This window comes from Vespa crabro, chromosome 3, assembly GCF_910589235.1.
Source record: "Vespa crabro chromosome 3, iyVesCrab1.2, whole genome shotgun sequence".
Classification (NCBI taxonomy): domain Eukaryota; kingdom Metazoa; phylum Arthropoda; class Insecta; order Hymenoptera; family Vespidae; genus Vespa; species Vespa crabro.
The window spans coordinates 5668502-5687535 of record NC_060957.1 but is presented as its reverse complement, the minus strand read 5'-3'; the positions used below and the strand labels follow the sequence as shown (position 1 = coordinate 5687535).

The 19034-nt window shown below is 29.6% G+C and overlaps 3 protein-coding genes across 13 annotated transcripts; 2 read left to right on the top strand and 1 right to left on the bottom strand.

Moving 5' to 3' along the window:
* The first annotated feature begins 324 nt into the window (after window positions 1-324).
* LOC124422931 (major facilitator superfamily domain-containing protein 6-B) lies at window positions 325-4401 on the top strand. 6 transcript variants are annotated; one of them, XM_046960011.1, is made up of 10 exons: window positions 325-604; window positions 1059-1185; window positions 1251-1609; window positions 1692-1832; window positions 1906-2179; window positions 2270-2463; window positions 2569-2888; window positions 2982-3157; window positions 3244-3402; window positions 3484-4401. In XM_046960011.1, exons 2-10 carry the CDS (start codon window positions 1122-1124, stop codon window positions 3552-3554), a joined length of 1758 nt encoding a protein of 585 aa, XP_046815967.1. In that variant the 5' UTR covers window positions 325-604; window positions 1059-1121; the 3' UTR covers window positions 3555-4401. The 6 variants fall into 6 exon arrangements, with proteins under 6 accessions (XP_046815967.1, XP_046815966.1, XP_046815971.1 ...); XM_046960010.1 differs by having other exon boundaries at window positions 325-608; XM_046960015.1 differs by lacking the exon at window positions 1059-1185 and having other exon boundaries at window positions 340-604; window positions 1477-1609.
* Window positions 4232-9476, bottom strand: LOC124422930 (hamartin). Of its 2 annotated transcripts, none has more exons than XM_046960007.1 (15): window positions 9323-9476; window positions 8651-8887; window positions 8311-8576; window positions 7982-8212; window positions 7716-7909; window positions 7537-7649; window positions 7234-7472; window positions 6825-7169; window positions 6516-6704; window positions 6116-6410; window positions 5808-6028; window positions 5600-5725; window positions 5275-5511; window positions 5095-5191; window positions 4232-5007 (listed from the first exon to the last, which is right to left on the bottom strand). In XM_046960007.1, exons 2-15 carry the CDS (start codon window positions 8757-8759, stop codon window positions 4496-4498), a joined length of 3174 nt encoding a protein of 1057 aa, XP_046815963.1. In that variant the 5' UTR covers window positions 8760-8887; window positions 9323-9476; the 3' UTR covers window positions 4232-4495. The 2 variants fall into 2 exon arrangements, with proteins under 2 accessions (XP_046815963.1, XP_046815964.1); XM_046960008.1 differs by having other exon boundaries at window positions 9186-9325.
* Window positions 9477-9778: 302 nt separating this feature from the next.
* Window positions 9779-18362, top strand: LOC124422929 (tyrosine-protein kinase Abl). 5 transcript variants are annotated; one of them, XM_046960005.1, is made up of 14 exons: window positions 9779-10342; window positions 10974-11127; window positions 11467-11576; window positions 11661-11959; window positions 12018-12159; window positions 12669-12799; window positions 12880-13142; window positions 13322-13493; window positions 13561-13816; window positions 14036-14170; window positions 14255-14390; window positions 14474-14580; window positions 15677-15840; window positions 16058-18362. In XM_046960005.1, exons 1-14 carry the CDS (start codon window positions 10216-10218, stop codon window positions 18239-18241), a joined length of 4380 nt encoding a protein of 1459 aa, XP_046815961.1. In that variant the 5' UTR covers window positions 9779-10215; the 3' UTR covers window positions 18242-18362. The 5 variants fall into 5 exon arrangements, with proteins under 5 accessions (XP_046815961.1, XP_046815958.1, XP_046815960.1 ...); XM_046960002.1 differs by having other exon boundaries at window positions 15629-15840; XM_046960004.1 differs by having other exon boundaries at window positions 14474-14601.
* The last annotated feature ends 672 nt before the right edge of the window (window positions 18363-19034 follow it).

Genomic DNA, 19034 nt, shown 5'->3' with positions numbered 1-19034 from the left:
GACGATAATTCTTGAAAATGGAATTCCTCACATCTACAACTAATTATAATTAAAAACTCTTCAGCTATACTGTTCTATAAATAATTCAACAAAATCTGAATATATATTCATATCTTTCGAATCGTTGAAGAATTAAAGCTTTTCAAATCGTTGAAAAGTTAAAGCTTTTACTAATGCAGTTATAACTTAACTTTTATTGAAGCTCAAACAAAAATATATCATTTTCATAATTAACAATTCATTAATCTGCATCAAAAAAATTTTATTTAATTGTCTATTACGCAACTACGGTAATTAAGTGTCATTAAAAAGGATTGTAAAAATAGGAGTATTAACGACACTAGCGCACCTATGAGTAACTGGTTCGTTAGTCGAGATTACTTTTTTATATGATATTGTTTTCTCAGAAGTTATTCTTGCATCTTTTATTACCATTCTTTTATGATTCAATATTAATGGCCTAATATTTAACTCAGAAATTGTTGCTAACTATCAGTTCCTTGGTGTAGTCGCAATTATTGTTTTTCGTTCAATTATTCTCTCGAAATATTTTAAAATAAATTTTAGTAGATAAAACTACGTTTTTGCTTATTTTATAATTATAGTAGGTAATTAGATATATTAAAAATATCAACTATATAAAAAATATCAAAATATCAAAATATCAAAATATCAAATATATTGGTTATTTATTTTTATAATTTCAATAACGTCCAAAAAATGTAAATTTGATATAATGTAATGCAACTCTAATATACATTTAACGCACTTTGATAAGATATCCTCATATTAAAAGCTGATTCAACGAAGTTTTTTCATTTGTAGTCTTGTACTATGCGTGTAATGAGAAAAAATAATTATTAGAATCGAATGGAATGTTTGTATTTGTGAAAAAAATCTTGAATATCTATTTTATATAAGAAGTTATTAATATTCTTCATTGATATTAAGCTTTATATCTTTTTAATTACCATTGCAAAAATTACTAATAATCTTTTACATTTTTACGTTAATTGACTATGTATTGTACCTAAAGTGATTTTTTATTTATAAATTAGATAACATTTCAGTGTACATAAATAATTTATAAAGTTTGGATTGTAGTAATTGCCTTTTACATTATGTTTGATAACATAGACAAAAATCTTTTTTTTATTAAAGCACATTATTTTCTATTTAATGCTGGTAAGTTCCACATAATTTAAGAACAAGATAACTCTAATTTTAATGAAATCCTTTTTCCATTTTAGCTACTGGACCAGTAGTACCATTTTTACCAACAATTGCTAAGCAATTAGGTTTCTCTGGAACTTTGGTCGGTACAATATTTACAATATTACCCATATCTGGTTTGATTGCAAAACCACTGTTTGGAGGTTTAGCTGATAAATTTAATCTTTCTAAAACTTTTTTCTTAATATTTCAAGTATTACTTACTATAAGCCTTTTCTCAATCCATTTTATACCTCAATTTAGAACAAGTGCAAATATTACTCTTACTTGTGATGGAGACTTATTTTTAGAAGTATGTTCAAAGAAAGGATTTTCTGATGAAGCAATGCAAGGTGTAATAACAACTGAAGAAACTACAGATAATCCTACATGTCAGGTACTGCTATTAAAAATAATCTGTGTAAAGATTCTATAAAGTTCTCCTTTTGAAGAAGATATATACAATATTTTGTTTTTAGCTATTTTGTAAAGCTTCTCAAAGAGCTTATGAAGAACTGTGTCTATGGAATCCGTTATACTGTACTAAGAATAATTCGAATATTTCTCTAAATGAAACATTCGATTTTATTGCAACAATTAATATGTATAAAGATTTACCTGTAAGTCAATTTTTATATAATTATTTTTAAGAAAGTTCATAGTAAATTATTTTGATAAATTTTATTTATTTAGGAGAAAAACTGTACAAACTTAAGAGTTTCTAATGTAACTTTTTCGTATGGAAATATACATCGACCTGCTTGCAAGAAATTATTAAAAACTTCATGTATTGCCTCTTGTCAACATCCAGCCTTAAATGAATTATTACATGAATCTGATAACTATGATATATCTCCAACAGATTTTACATATCAATTTCATTTTTTTTTATGGACGACTATAGTGAGCTGGATTTGCATGGCTGTTGTGGTTAGCATAGCAGATTCTATTTGTTTCAATTTACTTGGTTTGTATTATTATTATTATATATAGCTTTTCTTTACAAAATCTATAATAATGTTATGATATAACAGTACATTAATATTATATACTTTAGGAAATGAGAGGAGAAAAGATTATGGTAAACAGAAGATGTGGGGAAGCATAGGATTTGGAATTTTTGGTATAAGTGCAGGATACTTGGTAGATATTTTTAGTGAAGGACAATTTCAAAAGGACTATACATGTATATTTTTTATGATGTTGGTCTTTATGATTCTTGACATTATAATGTCAGCCAGATTGAAGAAGGTGTGTTTTAAATTACATGGGTTCATATTACAAAAGCACAACTCTGCTTATTTATCAAAAGAATCAAAAATTGGCAGGTAATGGGAGCAAGCAGTATCATTACAGAAAAATCCTGAATGTTCTGAAGAACCATCAATGCTGAGGGAGTTGTTAACCGTCACTAAAGAGCCTAACATATGGATATTTGGATGGTGGTGCATAGGTGCTGGAATGTGTACAGGAGTAATATGGAACTTCTTGCTTTGGCATACAGAAAATGTAGCTACATTCACACAAACAAAATGGATTAAAACTCTGCAAGGTCTGTTGATTGGCACACAATGTTTCTTAGCAGAGATGCCTTTTAATTTTTTGTCAGGAAGTATTTTGAAAAAATTTGGTCATATAAATATTATGAGTCTTGTATTACTCATTTATTCAATAAGGTAAGCTCCAAAAAGTTAACTAAAAAAAAAAAAAAAAAAAAAAAAAAAAAAATTGTTCATATTTTTAAAATAATAATAAGAAATTTCTTTAAGGTTTATGACATATAGTTTAATATCAAATCCATGGCTATTTTTACCATTGGAAATATTGCATGGTCCATCATATGGTCTTTGTTGGCCAACAATGGTATCTTATGGTGACAAAGTAACTCCTCCAGGTACTCAATCTACTATACAAGGCTTCATAGGTTCTATTTTTGAAGGAATTGGTTAGTATAATTAAAATTTCATTATATTATTTAAGTTGAATATAATATAGAAAATGAAGAGTTTACAGTGTAAATTTTAATTATAGGTGTGTCAAGTGGTACTTTATTATGTGGATGGATAATGGATGTATATGGAGGTGTTGAAGCATTTAGAATTTTTTCAGTTGGTGCTCTTATATGGCTAAGTATTTTCTGGTTCATGCAATTATTATTACGCAAAATATATTCTACACAAGGTCATAATCGTGAGTAAGGATATTTTATAATATATCTTAACTATATATATATATTATATTGTAAATGTTTTACTTTTAAAATTGTTCCAGATTTAGCTAGTTATGCCAATCCAGATGATGCAATTCTAATGACTATAAGTCAAGAATTACAAACCTATTAATAGAAGCAAAGATTAATAAAAATACAATCTAATCATACTTATTTTTCTATTGTAATTATAAAAGAAAACAAAAAAGATAATTAATTTGACAGAATATAAGGTTTCGTGTCAAGTTGATCTTGATTGGTTTTAACATATGTACTTAAACATATTAAAAATATGTATTAACATCCGTGATGTTAATAAATATACAATTCAATGTTTTTATTTGATTTTGCAATGGGATATACTTACATTATTGAAAAATCTATAAGTACCAACATTATAGTACAATTAATTACAATATATGTTTTAAGATGTGTGTAAATGTTATTATATAATAAAAAGGGTCATGTTACGATAATTGGAATAATTTACCTAATTTGTTTTTTATATTCTTACTTTCAATAGCTTTGAAGTAGTAATATAACTTAGTGAAACAAAGTTTTAATAATTACTAATAGACAAAAATGGATGCAAAATTAAACAATAAAGTTGCAAAAAGTTTTAATTGTTGAACAAAATTAGATATTGTTTTAAATATGTTTAATGCATTTTTTGATACTTATATTTAATAAATAATTAGCGAACCATTTCTCGTTTTTATAAATGTATGTATCTCTGTTCATCGATGTTGCGAAAAAATAATTCTTCTATAAATAATGAGAGGATCGTAAGTTAAAAGTAATGTTATGAAGTTTTCATAAAATATTTGAACCTTTTATTCTTGCTTCGTTTGTGAACAGTAAAGGTTGACCATTATTAATAACTCGATTAAGTAACATGTCTCTTCACTTGTAAATGGCAATCGCGTAATAACAAGATTTTGTAAATTACAACTAATCTAGTAATAAAAAGCTACAAATAACCTTCTTCTGATTTATGATCAGCACAGCACCAGACATAACTTGCAATGATGTGAAACAAAGGCCTGTTTAATAAAGAATGATTTCAATACAATGTTAATCTTGCTTTGGAAATTGTCGTTGTTGATTTGAGCGGGATGGTGAAGCAACTTGATTACTTGGGATAGGTTCAACAATCGCTTGCAGATTCGGAATTTCACCTGCAGAATCACAGCAATCGTTCATTATCCCAGTGCTGGAGTGAATAAAGGCAAGGCTACCCTCGCTTGACGAAGCTAGGCTGACTGATAAAGGAGGAGTACGTTCTTTAGGAGATGCAGAAGAAGGAAGATTTCCAGCACTAGTACTTGCTCCACAAGTTATACTCTCGAGTGTACCATGGAGTTCGAGTATACGACCTTCTAATAGAAGATTAATTTCCAATTGTGCCTTATATTTGGATTCAACTGCATTTAATTCTGTTTCATGTTGATCCTTCGTTTCTAGCAGAGAACGTTGAAGTTCAACGAGTTGCGCTTCCTTACGATTTTCTTTATTTTCTAATTCAGCTAAACGTACTCTTAAAACTTCTACAAGCGAAGTACGGGATTCTAATTGGCGTCGTAGATCTAAAAAAATTTAGCTATATCATATATCATATCAAATAGAGAATATTATTATTATTATCAATTTCATTAAATAAAATCTATATTTACTAATCATTTCTTCTGCATATGCTTGTTGTATCTGTGCCGCTTCTTGATTTAACGTAGGCGATCGTCCTCCTACATTTTCTTGCAATTTCGATTGTGCCTATAAAAAAAAAAAAAATTAAAGGAAAGAAAAAAATTTTTTCGTAGAACATTTCGCTCTCATTAAATCTATGTTCAACTTACTTCTCCTAAAAGAAGGAGTTTCTTTTGTACAGTATCGAGAGTATGTTCTAACTCCTTAGCACGATTAGCTGCCTTCAATGCTTCTTTAAGTTGATGTCCCGCATCGAACAATGCAGCCTCCACAGAACGTGTTTCTTGTTCACATTCAACTATTTTTTGTTGTTCCTCTTTTAGTTCTAATTCGAGTGATTCATTTCGAACTTTCAAAATTTGATTTTGTCGTTGCTCTTCTACACACTTTGTATCAGATCGTTGACAATATTATTACATTATTTTAAATCGATAATAGTTTTTAGCAAAACATAAAATTTTATATATAACAAACCTTCGTTTGCCAATGATGTAACACATCTTTGTATCGTTCATCAGCGTCCCGGTTATCCCTTTTACTTTTATCTAATTCAATTTTTAAACATTCTACCTCTCTTTCTAACATTCTAAGCCGATCAGTCTATATAATTGCGAATTAAATAATATATCCAATGATAATTAAAATTCATAAAATTTTAATAACATTAAATTTTAAGACTTACCAAAGCATTGTTGTGCTCTTCTAATGCTCGCGAATCTCTTAATTTACCAAGAAGTCTTCTATTACGTTCAGCATGTACTTCTCTACGCTGCCGCTCAAATTGTAACTGCATTTGCATTAGCTGCAACAATTGATTTACATGATCTGTATTTAAATTTTCCTCATCTCCTGTTTCATCTTCTGTACTTTCTTCAGTAATCTTTAGTTTTGTAGAATTTCTACCTAACATGTTAAAAAAAAAATAGAAAATATTTTTATACTAAAAAATTATCTCGCGCATATATGATATATCATATATACAATACCTACGTGCTTTGTTATTGTCACTAGAGAAACTACTTGCACGCGCACAAATATCAACGTAACGATCAAGCATACTGGTTGGTGATACTCTTGATTCAGAATTATGTTGAATAGTTTTTTGTTCAGACATTTGTTCTTTTTGATCTAAGATTCCTAATAACAAGCATTCGTATCGGTATACGCTATTTGTTTGAGTTCCAATTTCCTCGAGTTTTTTCATGTAATTTGTTGTTTCTTTTCTTTCATTATTATCCATCCTTTTTAGCATTTTCATATCTGAACATGATCTAGTTCTTCGTAACTATATCAAATATGATTTTAAAAAAAATTTCTTTATAAAAATCTTTATAAAAAATTTCTAATTAAAAGTTATTTATAATATAAAAATAAGAACTGTATAACTTACCTTATTTATATTCTTATTTGTATGTTGTACTGGATATTGATACTGAGAATAAAATCGAAGTTGATGAACTTTTTGAGATAAATCTGCTATAGTACCACGTAATTTATCATCTTGAAATTCCGGTTTTTGTTCCCTATATTTCTGAATGTCAAGACTGCTACTATTTTGAAAGCTTACAATTTCCAAAACCTGTAGTTTACACACATATATCAGTAATGTATAAAGTTCATCCTTAGTTTTGATATACAATATAGTGTAGTGCATTTTGTGAAATGTATATAATCAAATATTTATTTTATTTAATAAAACCTCTTGATCTTCTTGCCATGAATCGTTCTTGCAATTTTGACTTATGTCAGTTTCCACAACACTATTATCATCCTCGGTATTAGTTATTAATTTCTGTGGTTGTTGAACAGCGGTTTGCCTATCAGCAATTAATTTACTGATTTTTTGCGAAAGAAATCCTTGTACATTAACTCCAGTATCTCCAGAATTCATCCCAGAGCTAGCAATAGATAATATGGAAGGATTTAGAGGAACAGGCGTGGACGGCCGCGATGTTTGCGTTACTGCGCCATTGCTCAAAATACTAAGTGCTCGAACTGCTGCAGATCCTACAGGTGCTGGCCTTGTCGATAACTTACGAACATCCTACATTATATAAAATCGTAATTTTGAAATTATCTGGATATATATATTTATAACATTAACGTACCTTTACTGGTGTCGTTTCTGGTGTAGCTTCTACAGCAGCTTCTGGAGGAGAGGTACCACTTCTGTTAGTATTAGGTGTTGAGGGAGTTGAACGAACTTCATGAGATGTACTTTGGAATGATGGACTCTGTGGTGGAACTGTCATACTAGGAGACCAAAATGTCTCCTCATCTCCATTACTTATCTCAGTAGTTGTCAGTCCACCACTGATATTTAGTGGTACAAAATTGGAAGAATGATCTATAAATACTCTAAGTTTAAATAACCTTTCATCTATGGATAATATTATATAAGTAATACTAACCTAAAGGTGGTGTAAATCGCGAATTAGTGGCTCCAAATATTTCCTCTCTACATTTGTCTAATGTAAAACGGTCACACTCTGCTATAATATCATGATGTTCCATTTTTTTCCATCTATAATATATAATAAAATATTTTCGAAACGGTACATTAATTAATAAATTATAAATAAATTCATACCTAGTGGCTGAAATTTCTGTATCTTTGGATGCTGTAACAAGGAAGGGATGCATACGCACAGAATCCAACATTGGTCTTATAGTATGAGAAAAAGTAGCCAATTGATCACGTTGAATATACTGTTGTTTAAGATATGAGATGAAATTGCAGGGATACATAGCATATAGCCTGTGAAATAAACTGTATAATCCCACCTACAATATATTACTTTGTGTTTTGATGGCATTTATTATATTATACAATTTTGATGAATAAATAATACTTACCTGTAAATGTAATAGATACAGATAATTCTTGTCAATATTGCTAAGTACCGTATTTGATGTCACATGTATAGGATGAGAAAGTGTTGATGATTGTTGATAGTAATAAGAAGCTAGATGGCCAAATACTTCAAAAATTTCTTGTAAATATGGTCCTAATGCAGCAGGTAACATTGGTAGCAACATGACCAATAAAAGAAGCTCACTCATAAGTGATAATGTATCTGTTTCCACCTTAAAAAGAAATTTTTCATGATTTTATTTCATAGTTTTAAAATTGTCATTAATTATTGTCATTAATAATTGTCATTAATAAATAAGATATATAATACCTTTAGCAATTTTAATAAATCTCTGAACAAAGTATGGTTTGCAAGTTTATATAACCAGGTAGGTTGTTTACGAGCAATATGACCAAGTAAAGTAAGTCCTTTAATTTTTTGCTCATTATTTCCAGTCTTTGAAATAACTTCTGCCAATCTATCTAACAAATGCTTATCATGTGGTTCACGTACACCTGCCAATACCTCAACAGTCCGTAAAGAATTTGTTGAAAGGTAATAGTCCAATAAACCATTGACAAGCCAGCTATCTTTTGCTATGGTAATTGAATGTTATTATAGAAAATGAAAGTACAATATAGATACATTATAGAAGACATAATTTACTTACTACACAAGAAGTGTTCATGGAATACTTGCTTTATTTCTTCTACTTCTCCAAGTTTATTAGATTCTAGTAAATTAAAAAGATCAGCAATACTTGCTATATTGACACTCATCTTGACAGTAACAGGTTCTTTGATAAGCTGATAAAAAATTAATCCTTGGAGTAGGCATTAAAGATAATTGTTAATATGATCTTGCTTCCAGCCATCTGTTATCTGCCATGCAAACTGAACATCATGAGCTAGAAAAAGTAACAAAAAAATTGATATATTTATAGACAAGACAATGATGAATATAAAAAATAATATCATTTTCTTTTTAAATATATAAAGTAAGTTTTTTAGATCTAATGAAATGACAATTTGTCATTTCTAAATAAAGATGTATTGGTATGAAAATACGTATGCAAATGAAATAAGACGCATATATACAATTGGAAAATCGTTCATTTATATTTGTAGTATGTCATTGCCAAACTGTCAATGCATAGTTTTTCTGAAATATGTAAGAAAATTGTTGATTTTCTCATATAAATTTACCCGGAGAGAAGATCAGTCAGAGGCATAACTAATAATGACCTCCGTATAATAAAATCCTTGTACTTCTAACTAAACATCACGCGAGATACTAATAAAAAGGTTGAACTTCTAGATGTTAAATTAATGAAAGAGCTCACCCAAATTACATCAAATATTTCGTGTAATTTATAGCAAGTTCTATGGCGACCAGCAAAGGCAAATATGTTACAAAGTAGTATAGATCCTTGTCGTCTCTAGGAAAACTAGCGCTGCAATCGCTTACGATTGCATCTATGCCTCGTATTTAGACAATCGCGCTTAAAAATTCTCCTTTAAATTGACTATCAATCACATTAACAACGATTTCGTCATCTCGATAGTGTCAATTTTTTAAAACTACATTCTGTTCTCTAGTCTAAAGCATTATGGGTAAACATATAATTAGTAAAGATTTGTAATAGATATATACAATGTAATATTACGTATTTTCAACTCTCATAGATAATATACATCCAATGAACAGCAATCTATACGTTAGCGTTAGTACTAGTGGATTCACTTTCATGAACATAAAGAGCTTTTTAATGCTGATTAGAAAAGTTACTTATCGTTGTATTGTACATAAAGAAAAATCGTTATTTATCATCAATATGTAAATATCAATTTGGTATTATTAAAAATAGAAATATATGAAGAGAAAAAATTCAATTCACGACCAATCGAAAAAGTCAAATTCGACGCATCAATGAACATGTAATTCGTGCACGCATGTAAACCAACCCCCGATGTGCTGCCCCGCAGCAATGCGCCGACAAACTAAATAATCGACGTCAAAGCTGTCAAATATGGCGAGAGTAGCGAGCGTAATTGACATATAAAAATGTGAATATAAGGGACATCACAGTGATTTGTGATTTAAAATAAACCCGCGTTTTGCTTTATAAAACGTATAATGTAAGTTTGAATAGTGTGTCAAAAGTGAGTGCGTGAGGAACTTGGCCTCGGCGTATTTGTAGCCGAGGGAATATAAGGGCATGGTAATTGAGGAACTATGGGTGCTCAACAAACTAAAGACAGAATAATTCCAGCCGGGTCTACCGTGCGACAAACGCGAAAGCAACCCAGAAATTTAAAGGAGTCTCGTATTATAGGATCTAACATATTTACTGAACATAGTGGTAATGTGTATCAATTCTTATGTATATTCTTTTGCTTTCCAAATTTCCACCCTCTTTTTTAAAGTCTTCTTTTTAACATCTATCAATTTTCTATTGAACTATCATTATCATTATTTTTATTAAATATTACATATCTCAAAATGTGATCTATTACTTATATAATTTATAATGATTATATTTTTAACATATTATATTTTTTTATATTATATTTTTTTATATTATATTTTTTTTTTAAATTAGCGTTAACTTTTGAAATATATGAAATTATCTACAATGATACTTGTAATGAAAAGTTATGATAGCATGTACTATGTACCATTGCTCATGATTATAAGTATGACTGTGAACTATCTTGTATATAAATTGATTTATTATACAATTTTTTTTTTATTTTTAATAGAACAATAACTTTTTTATTCTTATTTGAATTATTAATAAATAAAATTATTTTTTCCTGTTATGTAACTTGGTAGAGTTTATAAAAAATTTAGAGGCACAATTCTATATAGATACTGTTATGCAATAGTCATCCTCAATAAAGATTGAATTAGTTTGTGAATGAAAAAGATACTGTTATATCATCATCATTCTTGTCCCTATCTTTATTCTCATTATTTTTCTTTTTTTACAGAGGCTCTATTACAAAGTAGACCCCTACCTCACATTCCAGCATTACCAGAGGGGGATCCGCCTAGTAGTTCTAATGTTCAACCAATTTCACAACAAACAAATATTCAGCAACATACTAGCATATCTACTAGTGGACTCCTTGAAGCTGCTAACAGGTTAAATATATAAATTGTTTATTAACTGCATATGTGTATAGGTGTATGCATATGTATGCATTTATGTTTTCTCTTTTTTTTCCTTCTATATTTTATGATCAACTTATATTTTATGGTTGAAAATTCAAGTCTGTTTAATATATTTCTTTACGAAGTTTCATTTTTACAAATTTAACAAGTATATGATAATGTCTAACAGGCTAAATTTGGAAGTATTTAATAATTTGAAAATATCTCTTATCGTCAGTTGTAAAAAAATAAATATATGGTTTAAAGCAATATTCTGCAACTAAAAAAAATTATATTTGAATAAGAATATTTACAATGATGTTTGAATAGGTGGACTAGCAAGGAGAATCTTTTAACACAAGAAGAAGATGATCCGCAATTATTTGTTGCATTATATGATTTTCAAGCAGGAGGAGAAAATCAGCTTAGTTTGAAGAAAGGTATATATTAGCATATTTGCAATACTGGTAGTTTCATTCTTTTGAATTGATAATAATATGATTTTTTATAATTTTTATAAACAGGTGAACAAGTACGTATTCTCAGTTATAATAAAAGTGGAGAGTGGTGTGAAGCACATTCAAGTGCTGGTCAAGTAGGGTGGGTTCCGTCGAACTATGTAACTCCTGTTAATTCCTTGGAAAAGCATTCTTGGTATCATGGAAGAATATCTAGAAATGCTGCAGAATATCTTTTAAGTTCTGGCATAAATGGTAGTTTTCTTGTTCGTGAATCAGAGAGTAGTCCAGGTCAACGTAGCATTTCTTTAAGATATGAAGGACGAGTGTATCATTATAGAATCAATGAAGATAGTGAAGGAAAGGTTAGTTCGTTACTTAACAAATACAAATTCATATAACTCTCATATTTCATCATTTCAGATGTTTGTCACAACAGAAAGTAAATTTAATACATTAGCTGAACTGGTTCACCATCATTCAATGCTTGCTGACGGTCTTATTACGCAACTGCTTTATCCTGCACCAAAGCATAATAAGCCTACTGTGTTTCCACTTAGTCCAGGTGGCGTATACATTTTTGTCAATATTTTTTTTTTCTTTTTCTTTTTTTTCTTTTCTTTTTTTTTCTTTTTTTTTTTCTTTTTTTTTATTCAAGCACATTTTTTCAAGTACTCAATCCCTAAATAAAAGAAAAATTAATGTTATTTATTTTATTCATCTCTTTAGTTTCCTTCTTTATCTTTCTAATTTTGTTTTAATATACTATAAATTTGATAAAACTTGATATGCATGACTTTAAAACATAAAGTATTATTAATAACTTGTATTATTAACAGGTTATTGGGAGAATAAAATAATTATGCATTTTCAGCTTAATTCATCTAAAATATGTCATTCTAAAAAGAAAAAAAGAAAAATAAAACAATAAAAGTTTCTGATAATATTATAATTTATATATTAACACACTAAATTTTTTAATATATAAGTCTCTTAATATTAAAGAACTTTTTATGCAAATATTATATAATACATTAGACTGTGTAAAATCATATAAACTGTAATGTATTTCAGAGCCAGATGAATGGGAAATTAATCGGACTGATATAGTAATGAGGCATAAATTAGGTGGGGGACAGTATGGTGATGTATATGAAGCAGTTTGGAAGAGGTATAATATGACAGTTGCTGTGAAGACATTAAAGGTATCTATAATAATATTCTGATATCGTTCATATTTATTTATAATTATATTTACAATAATATTTTTAATCTTTAATTACAGGAAGATACCATGGCACTTAAAGATTTTCTGGAAGAAGCTGCTATAATGAAAGAAATGAAACACAGAAATTTGGTACAATTATTAGGAGTTTGTACACGTGAACCACCATTTTACATTATTACAGAATTTATGAGTAAAGGAAATTTATTAGATTACTTGCGTAATGAAAGCAAACATCAAATAAATGCTGTTGTTCTCATGCACATGGCAACTCAAATAGCAAGTGGTATGAGCTATTTAGAAAGCAGAAATTTTATTCACAGGTATTTACATTATAATATATAATTTCAATGTATATTACAATATAATATATTACAATGTAGAATTACAATGTATTATTAATCATATCTGTACTATACGTATATTTTAAATATTTTTGACAATAATTGTTTATATTTTGTGTTGTAATTATATTAAAGCATTACTTGATTTTTTACAACAGAGATTTAGCAGCACGTAATTGTTTGGTTGGAGAAAATCATTTAGTAAAAGTCGCAGATTTTGGTTTAGCACGATTAATGAGAGATGATACATATACAGCTCATGCTGGTGCTAAATTTCCCATAAAATGGACTGCCCCGGAAGGATTAGCTTATAATAAATTTTCTACAAAGGTAATAATATTAATTTTCCTATACCTGATGGTAGAACTTTAATATAATAGGTTGAATTTTTGTGTAGTCTGATGTGTGGGCATTTGGAATCTTATTGTGGGAAATTGCGACTTATGGCATGTCTCCATACCCTGGTGTGGATTTGACAGATGTTTATCATATGTTGGAAAAGGGTTATAGGATGGAATGTCCACCTGGTTGTCCACCTAAAGTATACGAATTAATGAGACAATGTTGGCAATGGTCTGCAGTAGAACGACCAACCTTCAAAGAAATTCATCATTCATTAGAAAATATGTTTCAAGAATCTAGTATTACAGAAGGTAATAAATTTGTTAGATTTTCTAAATCTTAAATTAACATATTAGGTGGACCGGAAAGTAATGTCGCTTTCTTAAATTAAATTCAAACGAATAAATTTTTAACAAGTTTTTATTTTTAATCACAATCAAATATCGACATGCGCAGAAACGACATTACTTTCCGGTCCCCCTAATATAATTATTTACATATATTAACAAATAAATATATATATACTTTAGAAGTTGAGAAACAACTGCAAGGTGGAGGAGAAATTCCATTGCTTGCATATAAAAAATCACAAACTGGTAGTACTGGAAACATCCATGGACTTGTACTTGTATCTGAACAAATGTCTTCCTCTGGTATACCACAAGGTGATGCAATTTATTAAAAATTTTATGTTTATATGTGCTATCATATTTATATTTGTAATATCGTAATAATTTTCTTACATTTAGATGGTGCTAGTTCTGTAACTAAATTAAGTACTTTTGTGGGTGGATTATCGAGTAAAAGTAACAGTAATATCGTACAAATGAGACGTTCAACAAATAAAAAAGGGAAACAAGCACCTGCACCTCCAAAACGAACGAGGTAGGTTTTTATTTATTTTATAAGCTAATAATTTTAAAAGGATTTGATTTATATTATTACAAGATGATTCATTTTTTCCACAGTCTATTATCATCGTGCAGTTCATTTCGCGATTCGGCATACCAGGAACAAGATCAACAAAATACCGATGCTGCCGCCATAGCACTTGATGATGCCACAGATCTAAATGGTATTGATAAGATTTTTGAAGGTATTTCATTATATTAATTAAGTGTAATGATGTATGCACGTCCAGCTTGTATTCTATTAATTCGAATTTCAGTTATGTTGGTTTTATTATACGTTATCTACAGTGGCTCATAGCTTCAGGAATGTGGGTCATTCTCCATGAGCCAATATGTTCTGAATGTGCATAGTAAAATGCAAAATACTTGAAAGTTCTAAAAGTAATTGTTGGATATTATATCAGTGCACATTTGTATCTAGTTGATCTTAATCAATTTATACGTAGTTGCAGTTTATTATTATTTTTCTTCTTTCTTTATGACTGCTTTTATGATAAATTGATAATAATATCTTTATATATAATATTTCTTTTTAATATTAATCCAAATATATATCATGTTTATGCATGATGTAATTACAAAAAAAAAGTAATAGAAATATATTTATATTTTTATTTTATATCTTATATATTTTTCTTTTTTTATGTAATTTTAATTTAAGTAATTTCCATTTTAAAGATATTACTTGTAATCATTTCTTGTAGAATTAACAGAAATTCTATATTTTAATGAAAAATATTGTATTTTTATATAAATTTTGAATGTGTTCAAGCAGTGTTATGTGAGTTTACTGATGTTTCTAAACACATTCACGCACGCACGCACGTGCATTATAAAATACCTATTAAGAAACACTTCATCATAACTACTTCTGGCCTGCACGATTTTTTCGACAGTATTTTTTCAACAGTCATTTTTAGTACATACAAAAAAACATACATATTACGAAATTGAAATAATACTTATTTATAATAAGAGTCTTCTATATAATTGACTTCCCTTTATGATCACGATTAAGGAGAATGACCCTGAGTTATATGAAAGAAATATACAGTAAAACAATATAGCATTGATATTTTCTACCCAAAAATTCTTTTTCATCTATGATAGAGCTATATGTTCTATTCCTGTATGAAGTTATGCTTACTTACTGCAGGAATATTTAATCATAGATTATGTACAGTATACTTTGTTTATTAAATGACAACTCAGGTATCACACGAGATCTTGTGACAATGGCTACACAGTCAATTACTACAGGAGGTTGCGAAGTGGACGACGATGGAGATGGGTCTCAGGGGACAGCAGAACCTAATTTTGTTCCTCAACCATCAACTTCGCCAGAACCTGTTTCCAACATACCATGCAATCAGAAACAAATTAAAACACGACCTTATCCATCTAAGGAAGTACTGCCTCAGAAGGTACAATGAACATGCATTGTGGCCAGGCTTAAAATGTATAGTAGTCATTCGTGTAACAATATTGTAATTCCAAAGTATTACAAATTATGTGACGATCAATATTTATTGAGATATTTTTAACTTGTAAAATTTTGTCTAATGGTAAATGCATTTAGCACTGCTTGAATGAATTTCAACGTTTTTAAATATATGAAGCTTATAATCAAATTTATTTCAGTTGGTACATGTAGGTGCACTAGAGGTGCAAAATGTTAAGAGAGCAATTAACCGTTATGGTACCCTACCTAAGGGTGCAAGAATTGGCGCCTACCTAGAAAGTCTTCGGCAGAGTGGAATGCCTTCTAATCAAGAAAATATTGCAGCTACTTCGGCAATATCTACAGTTGTGGAACAACATGACGTTACAAGTAGTACGGATACGCCGCAGCATCGTTCGCTTTCTCCTCGTCAAAACAATTTACGTAATCAGCCTCAAATGACACGCAGTAATTCTTCCAGTGGTGTAGTAAATACTTATCAACCACCAAATTCACCACGCAGTCGGACAGTAGGGATTAGAAAAAATAATACAGAAAATATTGGATTAAGAACTTTCCGAGGTCCAAATAATACTGGTTTCAGAACAGCCAGTCCATCAAGATCCGTTCAACCAACACTTGCTGATCTTGAATTTCCTCCACCACCTATTGACTTGCCACCACCACCAGATGAAATTTTTAATCCTGCAGATCAATGTGATCTGCCTCCGCCTGTAACGGCTTCTCCAAATAGTGATATTTCTCATATTAAAACTAATTCACCAGTAAGTGTCAGAAAATTAAAATCAGAATGGAAAATAAAGGATGAAGTAAATGATGATCAAGATGATAAGAACAACGATGTTAGAAATGTAGAACCTTCCGTGAAAGAAGCTAGTTCTAGATTTGGTGTAAACTTACGGCGCAGAGAAACTACTAGCGAAATACATTGTGCCGTAAATAAATCTTTGGATGATAAAAAAACAATTCTTAAAACGAAAGAGGTATCTAGTAACGTAAGACTGGAATCAACGGAATTAACATCATCTCCGGAAGAAGCACCACCACCGCCTCCGCCACCACCTCCACCTCCTGCTGCTGTTGGTATAACAGATACATTTGAATCCAAACCAGGGATGAAGGAGATGTTAGAGTTAAAATTGGTTAATGAAATAAAACAAAGTGCTGATATGAAACACGGAGGATCTGTAAAAAAAAGTGGAATTGCAGGTAATGTACCTTCATTACCTCTTGATCCTGCATCTCAGTTATTATCAGAGTTATGTGCCAGCTTTAGTATGGATACAAACAAACATTCAGTACAAAATGAGTATGCCATTTCTAATCTGAAGAGCAATGATAGTTTTTCAATTGCACAGGATCATCATTTAAATCTTGATAAACACACTACACACAAAGAGATTGATGCATCTTCACCTATAACAGAGAGTGTAATAAGCACTGGCAATATAGGCTTCAAATTGAAAAAGGTAGATAAAAGGAATAACCCGCAAAAGGAAGAAACTGGAGATAATCAAATAATTGATTTTAAGGCTAGATTACGAAAGGTAGATAATGCAGAAAAAGATAAAGTTGTGGAAGATAAAACAAAACGGTTTGATGATATTGGAAGTAGTATCACAGATTCTTCAGAATTAGGTACAGATGATCAAGTTGATGATAAACGTAGAAGTACCGGAAGTATAAGTAGCCTAAAAAAATTATGGGAAAATAAAGAAGCTTCCTGCGATAATCAACCGCTCAGTCCTAAATTAAGTGTTCGAGGTGTAAATAAACCAGATATAGTTGATGCAGGTGAAGATTCACCAGAAGATCATAGTGGGGCATCAACACGTAGTTCTACGAGTAAAGGAGACACAAGAGTATGGCCTCCGACATCATCCACAGATATAGAAAAACCTGTTGTGCCAGCTAAGCCACTAAAACCATTAGTTTCTTCAACTAAACATTTTGGTTCCTCAATATACGCTACACCAAATTGCAATAAGTCTACTTCACAGACAGATGAAGATGCAAATAAACAAACTGCCGAATCAAAAGGTGCAGTAAAACATAGTGTAATCGAAATTTCGAATGTCATTGAAAATAGTATTTTGAATCTTAAAGGTAGTCCAACTATAATCATGGCTAGTTGGCTTCAACTATCCGATAAAGTTGGCTTGCTCCATGGTATGTGCATAAGTCTTACAGATACTGCAATAGCACCACACGCGAGGTTTCAGTTCCGCGATTTACTCACTAGACTTGAGCTACAAGCACGACAACTAAGAGCAGCTGGAACAAGAAATATTGCAGAGAATACAAGACTATTAAGTGAGGTTCAAAATACAATAAAAGATGTAATAAATACAGTGCAGAGATAAAGTATATATTGGTGGTGGAAAATCAAAAATAACATTTTACACTCTCTTACATTTCTGTTAAAATATTGAATTTTAATTTCTGTCACCAGTTTGAATATATATAATAAATATACGTAAATATATATATATATATATATATATATATATATATATATATACATACATACATACATACATACATACATACATACATACATACATACATACATATATACATACATACATACATACATACATACATACGTACACATACATACATATATACATATACATGACATAGCATATCTTATTTTAATCAATGCATCAAAATATTTTTAACCAACAAATTTCAAATAAAAATATTTCCATGTATTGATTCATTAAAATGAGATATCCTTATGTACAACGTATACGTCTATGTGTATAATATGAATCATAAATCATACATGCATACATAAATATATATATAAGTATAGATATATATCTAAGTCACTAGTAAGGTCTAAGAACAATGTTTTAATCATAGTAATTATGCTTTAAATAATATCAAGTAATGAATGTGAATGAAAGTAAGGGTTGTTGAGTTATAGTTGTATGTTTATGCTATTACAAAAATTTTGTGCAGTTGAAGCATAATAAGAAAGTACACTACAAATATTTCTTTAATATGTATTTCTAAAGATAATGATTTGCAAGATTCATAATTTTACGTTTGCACATATTTAAAAAATACCGATTTTAGTGTCAAAAGTATTGAATATTATTATCTATGATCATGTCATATGATCATATCTAAGACTTTGCAATATAAGCT

Excerpts from the sequence above, each read along its gene's own strand:
- LOC124422931 (XM_046960011.1), top strand. The coding sequence starts at position 1,122 with ATGTTTGATAACATAGACAAAAATCTTTTTTTTATTAAAGCACATTAT. Across the intron at positions 1,610-1,691 it reads CAGATAATCCTACATGTCAG|CTATTTTGTAAAGCTTCTCA; the intron begins GTACTGCTATTA and ends TTTTGTTTTTAG. Across the intron at positions 2,180-2,269 it reads TATTTGTTTCAATTTACTTG|GAAATGAGAGGAGAAAAGAT; the intron begins GTTTGTATTATT and ends TATATACTTTAG.
- LOC124422930 (XM_046960007.1), bottom strand. The coding sequence starts at position 8,759 with ATGAGTGTCAATATAGCAAGTATTGCTGATCTTTTTAATTTACTAGAA. Across the intron at positions 8,577-8,650 it reads CCATGAACACTTCTTGTGTA|CAAAAGATAGCTGGCTTGTC; the intron begins GTAAGTAAATTA and ends CAATTACCATAG. Across the intron at positions 5,512-5,599 it reads TACATCATTGGCAAACGAAG|TGTGTAGAAGAGCAACGACA; the intron begins GTTTGTTATATA and ends TCTGATACAAAG.
- LOC124422929 (XM_046960001.1), top strand. The coding sequence starts at position 10,216 with ATGGGTGCTCAACAAACTAAAGACAGAATAATTCCAGCCGGGTCTACC. Across the intron at positions 13,143-13,321 it reads AGCAGAAATTTTATTCACAG|AGATTTAGCAGCACGTAATT; the intron begins GTATTTACATTA and ends TTTTTACAACAG. Across the intron at positions 13,494-13,560 it reads ATAATAAATTTTCTACAAAG|TCTGATGTGTGGGCATTTGG; the intron begins GTAATAATATTA and ends ATTTTTGTGTAG.